Source organism: Pteronotus mesoamericanus, unplaced genomic scaffold, assembly GCF_021234165.1.
Source record: "Pteronotus mesoamericanus isolate MK-2021 breed Mesoamerican mustached bat unplaced genomic scaffold, CSHL_Meso_final contig_35, whole genome shotgun sequence".
Taxonomy (NCBI): domain Eukaryota; kingdom Metazoa; phylum Chordata; class Mammalia; order Chiroptera; family Mormoopidae; genus Pteronotus; species Pteronotus mesoamericanus.
This window is the reverse complement of record NW_026555139.1, coordinates 1,276,954-1,290,796: the sequence shown is the minus strand read 5'-3', so window position 1 is coordinate 1,290,796 and position 13,843 is coordinate 1,276,954. Positions and strand designations below refer to the sequence as shown.

The 13,843-nt window shown below is 42.0% G+C and overlaps 1 protein-coding gene across 1 annotated transcript; it reads left to right on the top strand.

The window, feature by feature from the left end:
• The first annotated feature begins 8,517 nt into the window (after nt 1-8,517).
• On the top strand, nt 8,518-13,529 carry ZNF32 (zinc finger protein 32). The gene is made up of 4 exons (XM_054576844.1): nt 8,518-8,607; nt 10,041-10,111; nt 11,224-11,363; nt 12,639-13,529. Exons 3-4 carry the CDS (start codon nt 11,294-11,296, stop codon nt 13,388-13,390), a joined length of 822 nt encoding a protein of 273 aa, XP_054432819.1. The 5' UTR covers nt 8,518-8,607; nt 10,041-10,111; nt 11,224-11,293; the 3' UTR covers nt 13,391-13,529.
• Nucleotides 13,530-13,843: the final 314 nt, after the last annotated feature.

Sequence of the window (13,843 nt, the reverse complement as noted above, 5' to 3'; positions counted from 1 at the left end):
TACTACCATAGGACTTCAATCGATAAAGTCAGGAAATCGAGACTGATCAATTTAAGAAGCAGGAGGGAAAAAAAAGAAAGGGAACTCTCACAAATCATGGGAAGGAAAATAAATACCTACCAAATGAGGGGAAAGGAGGAATCCCCTCAGAGAGAACTAAATGAAATAGAGGCAAGTAAACTATAAAATATTGAATTCAAAACAATGGTTCTAAAGAACATCAAGGAACTCAGCAAGCTCAAAGAGAACTATGAGAAACTATAGGGAAACTATCAGGAACTTACTACAAACTATATCAACCTAAAAAAGGACATAGAAACTATCAATAAGGGCCAAGAGGAAACTAAGAATACAGTTTCTGAATTGAATAACACAGTAGAAGGAATCAAAACCAGACTAGATGAAGCAGAGGATCAGATCAGTGAGCTGGAGGACAGGATAGAAAAAAGCTCCCAAAAAGAGCAAGAAATGGAAAAAAAGACTCAAAAAGAATGAAGAGGCATTGAGGGAAATGCAGGACAACCTGAAACATAATAATATCCATGTAATAGGGATACCAGAAGGAGAAGAGGAGCAAGGGATAGAGAACCTGCTCAAAAAGGTAATGACGGAAAACTTCCCTACTTTGAGGAGAGACAAAGTCTTACAAGTCCAGGAAGCAAAGAGGATCCCATTAAAGAAGAACCCAAGGAGGCCCACTCCAAGACACATCATCATTAAAATGGCAAATATGAAAGACAAAGAAAGACTCCTATAGGCAGCAAGGGAGAAACAGCAACTAACATACAAGGGAGCCCCGGTATGGCTAGCAGCTGACTTCTCAACTGAAACACTAGAAGCCACAAGGGAATGGCAGAAAATATTCCAAGTAATGAGAAGCAAAGGACTACAACCAAGACAGCTCTACCAGGCAAGGCCCTCAATTAAAATATAAAGTGAAATAAAAAGTTTCCCAGACAAAAGAAAGATAAAAGATTACATCTCCACCAAACCAGAACTATAAGGTATGCTAAAGGGCTTGTTTAAGAAGATAAAGGTGAGAAAGCGAAAAACACAGGTACAGAGGGAAAAAAATGAATAAGTACCTATCGATAATAACTCTCTATGTAAATGGACTAAATGCCCCAATCAAAAGACACAGGGTAGCTGAATGGGTAAGAAAACATGACCCACTCATATGCTGCCTACAAGAGACCCACTTCAGAACAAATGACCTTCACAGATTGAAAGTAAAGAAATGGAAAAAAAAATATTCCAAGCAAATGGATAGGAAAAGAAAGCATGGGTAGCAATACTAATATCAGACAAAATATATTTCAAAACAAAGGCCATAAAAAGAGACCCAGAGGGACACTTTACAATACTCAAAGGAAGAATCCATCAAGAAGATATAAACATTGTAAACTTACATGCACCCAACATAGGAGCACCCAAATATATAAGGAAAATCTTGGAGGACTTCAAAAAAGATATAGACAGCAACACACTGATATAGGGGATTTTAACACCTCAGTGTCAAAAAATTGATAGATCTTCCAAACAAAACATCAACAATAATATTGCGGAACAAAAGGATGCATTAGATCAAATGGACTTAACAGACATATATAGAACCTTTGATCCCAAAGAAGCAAAATATACATTCTTTTCAAATGCACATGGAAATTTTTCAGATAGACCACATGATAGGACACAAAGCAAGCCTTAACAAAATGAGAAAAATTGAAATAATAACAAGCATTTTCTCGGACCACAAGGACTTGAAACTGGAAACCAATCTCAAGGAGAAACCTCAAATATGTGCAAACTAATGGAGACTGAATAGCACACTATTCAACAATAAATGGGTCAATAATGAGATAAGAGAAGAAACCAAAAAGTTTCTGGAAACAAATGAAAATGAACATCCAACAGTTCAAAACCAATGGGACACAGTAAAGGCAGTCCTGACAGGGAAGTTCATAGCAATACAGGCCTACCTAAAAAAGGTAGAAACATTTCAAATAAATGACCTAAGCCTACAACTACAAGAACTGGAGAAACAACAACAAATAAATCCCAGAGCAAGTGGAAGGAAGGAAATAATCAAGATCAGAGGAGAATTGAATGATATAGAAACGAAAAGAACAATTCAAAGGAACAACCATTCCAGGAGCTGGTTCTTTGAAAAGATAAACAAAATCAACAAGCCTTCAAGTAGACTCATCAAGAAAAAAAAAGGAAGATGACCCAAATAAATAATATCAAAAATGAAGGCAGAGAAATAACCACTGATAGCACAGAAATTCAAAGGACTGTAAGAAATCACTATGAACAATTATATGCAAAAAAATTTGAAGACCTTGATAAAATTAACAAATTTCTAGAAAAGTATAATCTTCCTACACTGAATAAAGAAGCAGCAGAAAGCCTGAACAGATCGATAACAGCTGGGGAAATTGAAGCAATAATCAGGAAATATCCGGCACACAAAAGCCCTGGGCCGGATGGTTTCACAGAAGAATTTTACAAAACATTTAAGGAAGAGGTAAACCCAGTCCTTCACAGATTATTCCAAAAAACTCCAAGATGAAGGAAGGCTCCCAAACTCTTTATCTGAGGACATCATCACCCTAATCCCAAAACCAGATAAAGACCCTACAAAGAAAGAAAACCACAGGCCAGTTTTGCTGATGAACATAGAAGCTAAAATCCTCAACAAAATATTGGCAAACCACATCCAGCAATACATTAAAAAGATCGTCCACCATGATCAAGTGGGATTCATCCCAGGGATGCAAGGATGGTTCAATATATGCAAATTAATAAATGTAATACATCACATAAACAAAAAGAAAAACAAAAACCACATGATCATCTCAATAGATGCAAAAAAAGCATTTGATAAGGTATAGCATCCATTTATGATAAAAACATTCAGCAAAGGGGAGAAAAAAGGGAGTATACCTCAACGTAGTAAAGCCTGTATATGAAAAACTTACAGCCAACATCATACTCATTGGGAAAAAACTAAAAGCTTTCCCACTAAGATCGGGAACACAACAAGGATGTCCACTTTCACCGCTTCTATTCAACATAGTATTGGAAGTCCTAGCCACAGCGGTCAGGCAAGAAAAAGAAATAAAAGGCATCCAAATAGGAAAGGAGGAAGTAAAACCATCATTGTTTGCAGATGACATGATAGTGTACATATAAAACCCTGTACACTCCACCAAAAAACTACTCAACCTAATAAGTGAATTTGGCAAAACAGCAGGATAAAAAGTCAATATTCAGAAATCAAAGGCATTTTTGTACACCAACAATGAAATAGCAGAAGCAGAAATCAGAAAAAAATAAATAGTATTTGCTATAGCAACAGGAAAAATAAAATATTTAGGAATAAATTTAACCAAGGAGGTAAAAGACCTGTATCCAGAAAACTATACAACACTGAAGAAAGAAATTAAGGAAGACACAAATAAATGGATTCATATACCTTGTTCATGGATTGGAAGAATTAATATCATCACATTGTCATATTACCCAAAGCAATTTTTAGATTCAACCCAATCCCTATTAAAATACCAATGATATATTTCACAGACATAGAACAGACATTTCAAAAATGTATATGGAACCATAAATGACCCCGAATTGCTGCAGCAGTTTCGAGAAAGAAAAATGAAGTAGGAGGGATCACAATACCGGACATCAGACTATGTTACAAGGCCACTGTAATCAAAACAGTCTGGTACTGGCATAAAAACAGACACGCAGGTCAACGTAACAGATTACAGAAATTACCCATGTCTCTGCGGTTAACTAATATTCAATGAGGTTTTCAGAAGCATAAAATGAAGTAAAAATAGCCTCTCCAACAAATGGTGTTGGGATAGCTGGACAAGTTACGTGCAAACACCAGTTTATACCATACAACAAAAAAAAAAAACTCAAGATGAATAAAAGACTTAAATACAAGTCACTACACCATAAAAGTCCTAGAGGAGAACATAGGCAGGAAACTCTCACATATCCCACGCAGCAATACTTTCACCAAGAATTCCCCTAAAGCAAGGGACAAAAGGAAAGAATAAAGAAGTGGGACCTCAGCAAAATAAGAAGGTACTGCATGGCTAAAGAAAATATCAACAAAATGATAAGGAAGCCAACTTTATAGGAAAATATATTCACTAATGATACATCAGATAGAGGTTTGATCTCCAGAATATATAAAAAAACTCACATGACTCTACTCCAAGAGGACAAACGATCCAATTAAAAAATGGGCAAAGGTCTTGGGAAGACACTTCTCCAAGGAAGAGAGAGAGAGGGCTCAGAGACACATTAAAGGATGCTCAGCATCATTAGCCATCAGAGAAGTGCAAATAAAACCACAATGAGATACCACTTCACACCACTCAGAATGGCCATCATAAACAGATCAACAAACAACAGGTTTTGATGATGCTGTGGAGAAAAGGGAACCCCGGTACCCTGTTGGTTGGAATGCAGACTGGTGCAGCCACTGTGGAAAACAGTGTGGAATTTCCTCCAAAAGCTCAAAATGGAACTGCCTTTTTACCCAGCGATTCCACTGCTGGGAGTATACCCTAAGAATCCCAAAACACCAATTCAAAAGAATATATGCACTCCAATGTTCATAGCAGCGCAATTTACAATAGCCAAGTGTTGGAAGCAATCAAAATGCCCAGCAGTAGATGAGTGTATCAAAACACTATGGTACATTTACATAATGGAATACTACGCAGCAGAAAGAAAAAAAGAACTACGACCCTTCGCGACGGTATGGATGGAACTAGAAAGCATAAGCGAAATAAGCCAGGGAGTGAAAGAAAAATACCATATAATCTCACCTATAAGTGGAAGCTAACCAACAAAACAAACAAGCAAGGAGAATATAACCAGCAACATTGAAAGAAAAAGAAACCAACAGTGTCAAGAGGGAAGAATGGAGGGATGGGCAGGGAAAGGGAATGGAAGGGTCAAGTCAAGGAAGATGTATAAAGGACCCATGAACAGAGCCAAAGTGGGGAGGATTGAGGGAGGGAGGGGGAGGAGGGGGACAGGGGAAAGTGGTGGTGGGAAGGTGAAGACAAATTATTTGAACAAAAAATAAAAATTAAAAAAAAAAACAGTAATTTCAGTAATAAATTTTAAAATCATGAAAAAAAAGAACTGCCTACACATTTAAATCCTTGTCCTATTTAACAATGCCCTCTGCACCCCCAAATTTTTCATTCCTCATTCTTCAAGGAACAGGAACAAGGGTCATACTTTTGTAACTGCTTCCTGATGAACATAGACAGAGTAATACATCTCTGAGCTGAAGAAGCAAAATTCTCTCTCTGCCTGACAAAGTTTTGGGTTCTCTTAGGTTCTGGGATTCCTGAGAAGCAGAGTGCACAAGGAGAGCACTACTCTTAACAGGAGACACGTGTCATAAGAGGTGAGGCAGAAGTGGGAAAAATCAAGGAGGCAGAGACCCTGCTGCTCACAAACTCACTTTCTGGTGGGGATCTAATGAGCAAGTTGGACCAGACTGAAAGCCTCCCTATGGACAATTTTGCCACCATGGGAGAAAGGGGGACGATGTCATATCTGGAACTTTACCCATATGATACAGGACATCAAACCATACTTTTTATTCAGGAATCACTTATTAAGCTTCTAGGTCTGTCCAGACTTTGAAGGACAGGTAGGGGCTGGGCAGGAAGTGACTATGTAGAAAAGGAGAGCCCAGTAGATAAAACACTGTAATCCCAGAGGGGAAGGGAAGCCAGATACAGCAGTTTTACACAATATCCAGTAGGGTTCCCATAGTTTCTCAAGCGCATTGATGCTTGCCATGTGGCCATAAAGAGCTGCACCTTGTAAGGCCTTGGGCCTGAGGAAGAGAACAGCTTGGGAGGAGGTCCTGACATGGCCCTCTGCATCTGCTTTCTTAGATGTACCACAAAAAAGCCCCTCTCTCCCCACCCCGATGATGATAGCAGACACTCCTGGGGAATACAATCGTGTGTGTGTGTGTGTGTGTGTGTGTGTGTGTGTGTGTGTACAGGTGAAGAGTAAAACCAAACATTTGAGGCCATACTGTTCAGGCCCCCAGCACAAGGCCCTCTATAACCTGACATCCTTTTAGACACCATCCCCTAGCTAGCCAGCTACACAACTGCAGCCCACAAACTGAAAGACCACCCAAAAATCAAGATACAGGAAGAAACCACCAGTCATTTTCTACCTCTGTCTCCCAAACCCACTGTCCCATAGGCACTGGGTTAAGCCGTGAGATGCACAGATCACCTGAGAATTGGCTCCTCCCACCCTTTGTCCCCAGATTGAAAAAATTAGGCGCTGACAACTGAAGGAAAACAAACAGCTGTGGACACATGTTGTAATCAAACAGGAGGGGAAAATAAAGAGTCAGCATGCCATGAGGGGCTGCTCACATGAGGCACTGCCCAGCCTCACCTCTTCTCTCCAGCCCAGATGCCCACAAAGTAGTCACTTCCTAATACATTTACAGGCCCCAGCTCCTGTCAGCCCTCTGGCTCTTGGACTCTGAGAGAACATGGGCTGAGAAGGTCTCCCCAAGTCTGGCACTCTGTTCTCCTGGTGGGAGCACAGGCAGGGCTCTGAAAAGCAGAAGGCAGGCCTAGGCTGTCTGGTTTAACAGCTTGGCTTACCTGCCACAATTCAGACCAAATCTGCTAAAAAAGGAAGGATCTGGTTGGTGTGGCCTCCCTGCACCTGTCTCCCTTCCAGCTCACACTCAGAAGTGCAGTGTTCTGTTCCTAAACTTCTATGGCTCCATTTGCTGTGACAATATATTGGACTGTTCCACCTTGTTGCTTACACAGCAGGGCAAGTGCCCAGGTTGGCCCATTTCACTGCCAGTCAGCAGGCTCTCACAGCCACAGGGGCCTGTGCCCAGGCTGAGAGGGAATCACTACCCAAGGACACGACACAGCTTAGAAGCACTTCATCCTGCCTGTGGAGGCAAAGAACAAGTAGTCTCACCTCAACCTGCCCCACCTCCAGCCACCCCACAACTTTGAATTAAAGTGAGGGAGCTAATGGGCTACTACTCTCAAAAGAAGCTGAGGTCTCAGGAGTCTTCTGAACTTGATTAGGCTCTGACATAGGGAATGCATGAGTGCACACTTGCCCAGAGTCAGCGAGCTCAAAACCATCCTTGCCGGTGAATGGACAGAGAACCAGTAAATTACTTCTTAAAGCCACTCTAAATTCTTACTAAAATCAATTCATTTCCCTGTGTCATTTCTACCTTCCTCCTACACCATGGGGCTAGGAAGCCAAAACTTTTGGCTTCTGTTACTCAAAATACATACATGTAGTTGATAACTGCTTCATTTTGCAAGTCCAATACATTTACATATAAGACAAGGCCACACAAAGAACAAAATCCAACTCCTACAAGACAGACCAACACACAACCAGACCACAGATTGTCTCCTGAGGCTGTCGTAGATTAGCTGTTCCCAACCTTTTTGGCTCCAGGGACCAGTTCTGTGAAAGACAATGTTTCCACCGATGGGGGAGGGGTGACAGGAGGCAGAGCCCAGGCGGTAATGTAAGAGAAGCTTTCCTTGCTCGCCCTGCAGGGGGTTCCTAACAGGCCACAGGATGTACTGGTCCACAGCCCAGGGGTTGGGGACCCCTGTCTTAGATGTCCCAGGTGGCATTCCTCAACTCCCCAAACAGAGTTAGACCTAGGTGAGACTCTGAATTTGTCTTCCCAGCGACAATCCTTGTCCAATCAACCAGAAAACACGCACTAGGACTGAAAGAAACTACGTTTCTGACACCCTGTACCGGAAGCGGGAATAAAAACGCTAATTGAAGCAACACAGGGGCTGACCTACAGGCCTTCCTTCTGAAGCGCTGAATGAAACAGGTTCAGGTGCCAGCAGGCCAGGCAGTGGTTCTGTGGTCAGCACCAAGCGGAAACCTCCTACTGGATAAGCCCCAAAGGAGCTGCCAACTGCTTCATCAAGCATCCACAAGGCCAAGGAGAAAGGGAGCCTTTTTAAGAGAGTCCCATATGGAGTTGCCAAGTTTGTTACCAAACTAAAGGAGTTTATTCCTTGGGGTGTTCTATTAAAGATGGAGCCGCGGTTGTTAAAAGGTAGTTTTATTTACTTGCAGCAAGTAAGGAAAACAGGGGATTCAATTCCAAAGATCTAGCTTCCAGAGAGAGACTTAGCCTTTAACAGTGGCTCAACACATAAACCCTAAGCACCCAAGGCTTTATTAACCAACTTCCCCAAGACTTTCCTTCCACGGCACCCTGCAAGAACACTATATTACTCAGTTCCTGGTTCAGCAGACTGCTTCACCGGACTGTCCTTTCCTCTGGGTTCTAGTCTAAGAAAAAGCCCACACGTCAGGCGGAGGGTTGGGACACCCTGAGGAACTACATTTCCCACAACGCTCCGGGGAAGCCGGGCGGGGGGGTGGGGCGGGCTTATGCAGAGCCTCCTGGGAATTGTAGTCTGATAGGCTCTGCGGGTACTGCAGCAGGCCGGTACTGGCCTTTGTCTGTTTGTGGGCTTGAGCGGCTGCGGTGAATGAGGCTACTGGCAGGTCAGTGCCCCCAGGCGGGCCTGGGCCACACTGGCAGGTGGCCCCTGGGCCCTCCATCGCCCCCAAGGCCCTGAGCCGTGCGGGCCTACCCTCTGCGAGGGGAGCCAGCCATGAGGGGAGAAGTCGGTGGCTGCAGAGAAGGGTCCAGCTGGACCGGAGCTGGGCGGGGGCTTGAGGTTCAGCATGCTGGGCGTGCCGGCGGGAGGTGGCGGTGTTCGGGAAGGAGGGAGGGAGGGAGGGAGGGAGAGAGAGAGAGAGAGAGAGAGAGAGAGGGAGAGGAGAGAGAGAGAGAGAGAGAGAGAGAGAGAGAGAGAGAGAGAGAGAGAGAGAGAGAGAGAGAGAGAGAGAGATAGTTTGCTCCAGGGAGCAGGGGCCCCACGACCAAGACCTGGCAGAGCTTGTGGAAGGCCCCTCAGTCTGGATTCGCGGGAGGGAGGGCATCGAAACCCAGCCGTGAGGGTTTCAGGACAAGAGACTTGCATTTTCTCTAGGGAAGGTAAATGGGAAAAAGGACAAAGTGGAATCAGTTGTGTGGAGAAAATAATCACCCCTACGCAGAATCTCCTAATACTGAAATTATCCCCTAGGAGCTTCTGGAGACAGAAGTCATCCCTTCTTCTCATCCTCTCCCTTTGAGAACTCTGTTTTAGACCTTAAATCTACAGTTATTGTCAGAGGCCCTTCACATTTGATTCTTTTATTCTCCCTGGAACTACCTGATATGAAACTGTTATTAACCTATTTAGTAAGTGAAGAAATGGAATCAGAGCTGTTTGATTACTTGCCCAAGGTCATATGGGGAAGTGGAGAACCAAGTCTCTCATGGCCTAATTCTGAGCTTTTTCAAAAAATAGATAGCTCTTCTGTTAGGAAAGGTAATATTTGCTATAATAAAGCCACTTTCTCCAAAATCTTCAGGATATTCCTCAGATGTGATCTAGGGAGAAAAATAAGAGTTTCCCTTTATTAATCAAGGAAGTTCCTGAGATGCAGTTGAGTGGGTTACTTGTTGAAGATTTCACAGTACGTGGAGAGGCATGGCTATAAGTTCTGACCACACTCTTTGCTGGATTCCCCAGGGACAGAGTCCAACTTCAGGCAGCAGGTACCAGATACTTTCCACTGACTCTCAGTGGATATGCAGTTAATGAGCAGTAACACCTTGAATTTTCAAATTAACATCCAGTAGCATCCTGACACTCTTAATAGGGGATTCCTTTGTAGCTTGTACTCCAAACTGGAGGTGAATCCTCCAAGTAAGAATTCAAAAATGCCTCTTCAGGCACATGTAGCAGAATGTGCAGTTGACAAGATCAGGTGCTTCAGTTAACAAAACAAAGAATTATAGCGTCACACTGCTATTTCATTAAATCAGGTGGCCAACATTTTTTTTTTCTTTAATCCTCACTGGAGGATATGTTTATTGATTTTAGAGAGAGAGAAGGAGAGAGACGAGAAACAGCAATCTGTTGAGCCCCATCCGGGGATGGAACCCACAACCCAGGTATGTGCCCTGACCAGGAATGGAAACTGCAACCTTCTGGTGTACAGGACAACACTCCAACTGAGAGCCACCTGACCAAGATGGTGGCTGGCAATTTGATGAGATATGTTAGAAGGAAATGAAGATTAGACACTGAATCACTGTGGAAAGTATAAGAATGCAGTAATCGGGATCCTGAAGTAAGAAGAGAATATTCCAAAGAAAAAGTGTAGATAATATAGGGCAAGAGAATTCCTAGGATCTAGAAGAGTAATAAAGTCTTGCCAAGCCCTGTTCTATTCTATTTTATAAAAATTCCCACAAGCTCTTTAGTGATGAGAACTAGAGAATTGTCTAGTGTGAAGCTATAGGCTTTGGATCCAGAAAATCTTAGATCTGAATCCTTCTTCTACCTTGACTCCTTACTGGCTCTGAGAATTTGGGCAAGTTACTTACCCTAGTTGGCATACCTTGGGCTTGGTTTTGGAGTCCAAAGTAGCTCTTCCTTTTCCAAGTATTGACAAGTGTTTACACTTCCCTTAAAACAGTTATCCTCATATCCTGAAAAGTAGGAAAGGGGAGGGTCCGGATGTCGAGACTCCTAAGAATCGTTTAAAGGTAACATGTGAAATCTCTTATTCTCTCCTTATAATTTAGGGGGAATTGGAGAGGAGAGCTACAGCCATTTCCATTGTGGGACCAATCGTGAAGGCTGAATGTTGACTTTTTTAGATTCTGAATTTCTCTGGAGGCTATCCAAATAACAGATGGTTAGATGGGGGAAGGAATTGGAAAATTCTAATCATGCCAAGGCTAAGGAACAAACAGGAGTGCCCATTATCTTAGGGACTGGCCAGAAAAGAGAGAGATGTGTTTGCATGTTCTCTGCTTTTCCACCTCCTTCTTCCTCCAGGGCTCATTTGTGTATGGTCATGGTACCTCTAAGGCCACTTTGCTGTTACATTATAGGTGACTGACATTACATCAGGCCATCTAGAGTTCCTCCATTTACTCGTACCCCAAACTGGAGCTCCTGTTGACTTTAAATTTTTTCACTCATCAGTTCTCCTGCTCTTTTCCTGTTTTTGTTGTTCTGTTTTGTTTTTGTTTGTTTGGTTTGTTTTCCTCCTCAGGTGCTCAAGAACGGCCTATGGAAGCATTATATGAAGAGGTGGTGATTAAGATCATACAGCAAGAGTGGACATGTTTGGATTTCCAACAGCTACCCTGCTGGACTGTCATGGAAGATATGCCCAGAATGTAGCATTTTTCAGTGAGTGAGTCCTGTTCCTGTCCTCGGGGACAGTTGATTTCTGTCCCTATGCTCAGCACTGATTGGCAGGCTAAGGAAGCAGAGGAGGCATTCCTTTGATGGAGCTCACTGTTTTGGGGGTTAAAGGGAAAGCCAGAAAGCTGGAGTCAGAAATAACAGTAGAAACAGCAAAAGAACAATCCTGATGTAGAAGTAAATTTGAGGTGGTCTCTCAGAGAATGAATAAGCAGCTTTAAATCTCAGTTCAGTCACTGAGTAAAGAAGGGTAAGTCAGAGAAACAATGAGAAAAATCTCCTTAGGATGACTCCAAGAAAACTGTTAATATTGATAAATTGGACCCATATTTAAAAGGCAGTAGGAGGCTAAGATACAAGGCAATATTGGAAAATACTGTCAGCCATTGCATAGGAAGTGTTTGAGAATAACTTCCAAACACAAATTGATTTCAATTCCACCCATACCTTAGTAAACTGAAGTAGCATGAATTTTAAAGGGAAAAATTCCTTGGATCAGATTCTATAGTTGTTCTGGCTTGATCCATATCAGACAGGTTATTTAATTTCCTTGCACTGCAGGGTCTTCATCTGTAAAATAGGACAGTAAGTTCTACCCTCAAGGCTAGCAGCAATGAAAGATAATAGGTGTAAAGTACCCAGAATTCTACTGCATATTTTCTGACATAGAGTTTACCCCACTGTCAGGAAAGCAGACTAGTGCAGGAGTGGTTTTCTCACAAAGCTAATGAAATCTAAGTTTCAGGATTCCTCTCTTTCATTGTTTTCTTCAAGGTCTTGTTCCTACTTTTATAACTTTTTTTGTAATGGAGTGTCTCCAAAATGTTAAGGCTTTAGGCCCTGCACAACCTAGATCCTCACCTAATTGAAGTCAGATAAAATTGCATTGGGGCTCTGTGTGATCCTGTGTAGTCTTCTTAATTTTTCTGAGTCAAGATATTTATGTCTACCTCACAAGATTATTTGGGAAGCTAAATTAAACAAAATGTAGAGGCAGTACACTGATGTGGAGCATGCCTTCGTTTGAATCCCAACTCTGTGCTTATCTGCTGCATGACTTTTGACAACCTCCCTATGATCTCATTTCCTTATCTGTAACAATCTCATAAGATTGTTTTCAGGATTAAATTATCTATGCAAAATTCACTGTATAATGTCTGGCACATAATAAGCACTCAACAAAGCATTGTTTCTTTTCTTCCTAGTCTTCTCACTCAGCATATTGGTGCATTTTACATGACTTCCCTCTCATTTTACTAGATGTGATGACAGAGGCCCACCACAAATATGATCACTCTGAGGCCACAGGATCCTCAAGCTGGGATTTCCAGAATTCTTTCAGAAGAGAGAAGCTGGAACAAAAATCCCCAGATTTTAAGACACTACAGGAAGATTCACCTGGAGTGAAACAGAGGGTCTATGAGTGCCAGGAATGTGGAAAATCTTTCAGGCAAAAGGGTAGTCTAACATTACATGAGAGAATCCACACTGGTCAAAAGCCCTTTGAGTGTACCCATTGTGGAAAAACCTTCAGGGCCAAAGGCAATCTTGTTACACATCAGCGAATACACACAGGAGAGAAGCCCTATCAGTGCAAGGAGTGTGGGAAAAGCTTTAGTCAACGAGGTAGTCTGGCTGTTCATGAAAGACTCCACACTGGACAGAAACCCTACGAGTGTGCTATTTGTCAGAGAAGTTTCAGGAACCAGAGTAACCTTGCTGTTCATAGAAGAGTTCACAGTGGTGAGAAGCCGTACAGATGTGATCAGTGTGGAAAAGCCTTCAGTCAGAAAGGAAGCTTAATTGTTCACATCAGAGTCCACACAGGCCTGAAACCATATGCCTGTGTACAATGCAGGAAGAGTTTCCATACCAGGGGAAATTGTATCCTGCATGGCAAAATCCACACAGGAGAGACACCGTACCTATGTGGTCAATGTGGGAAAAGCTTCACCCAGAGAGGAAGTCTGGCTGTGCACCAGCGAAGCTGCTCTCAAAGGCTCACCCTTTGACCACATTCTTCAAAGGGAATTCTCTTTATAAATTAAGAGTACAAAATCTTCTGAGATCAAGCAGCCTATCCAATTCTATGGAGTTAATGGAGACTCTCAGAAAGACCATCACTGGGTAGCACAAAATGACTTTTCTTTCTTCCAAATGAGTATGAAAAATAAATGTCTTGTTTATCATCATCATCATGTTTATTTTATAATTTTTGTCAGTTTATTTTGACCTAATTTCCCAAGGTACTTCTATTAATCTAGTGCACACTTGGATATGGTTCTGTGTGTAGCAGATACAGATTTTATATTTTTAGTTGACACCATCAGCTTTTTAAAAAAACCCTTTTATCAATCTTAAATTTTTTTTTTCTTCTCTACATACTCAAATTAATCTTTTTTGCATTTAAGTCTACTGGGCAGAATTGAACTACTTTAATAGTACTCTTATTGAACATTGTATTA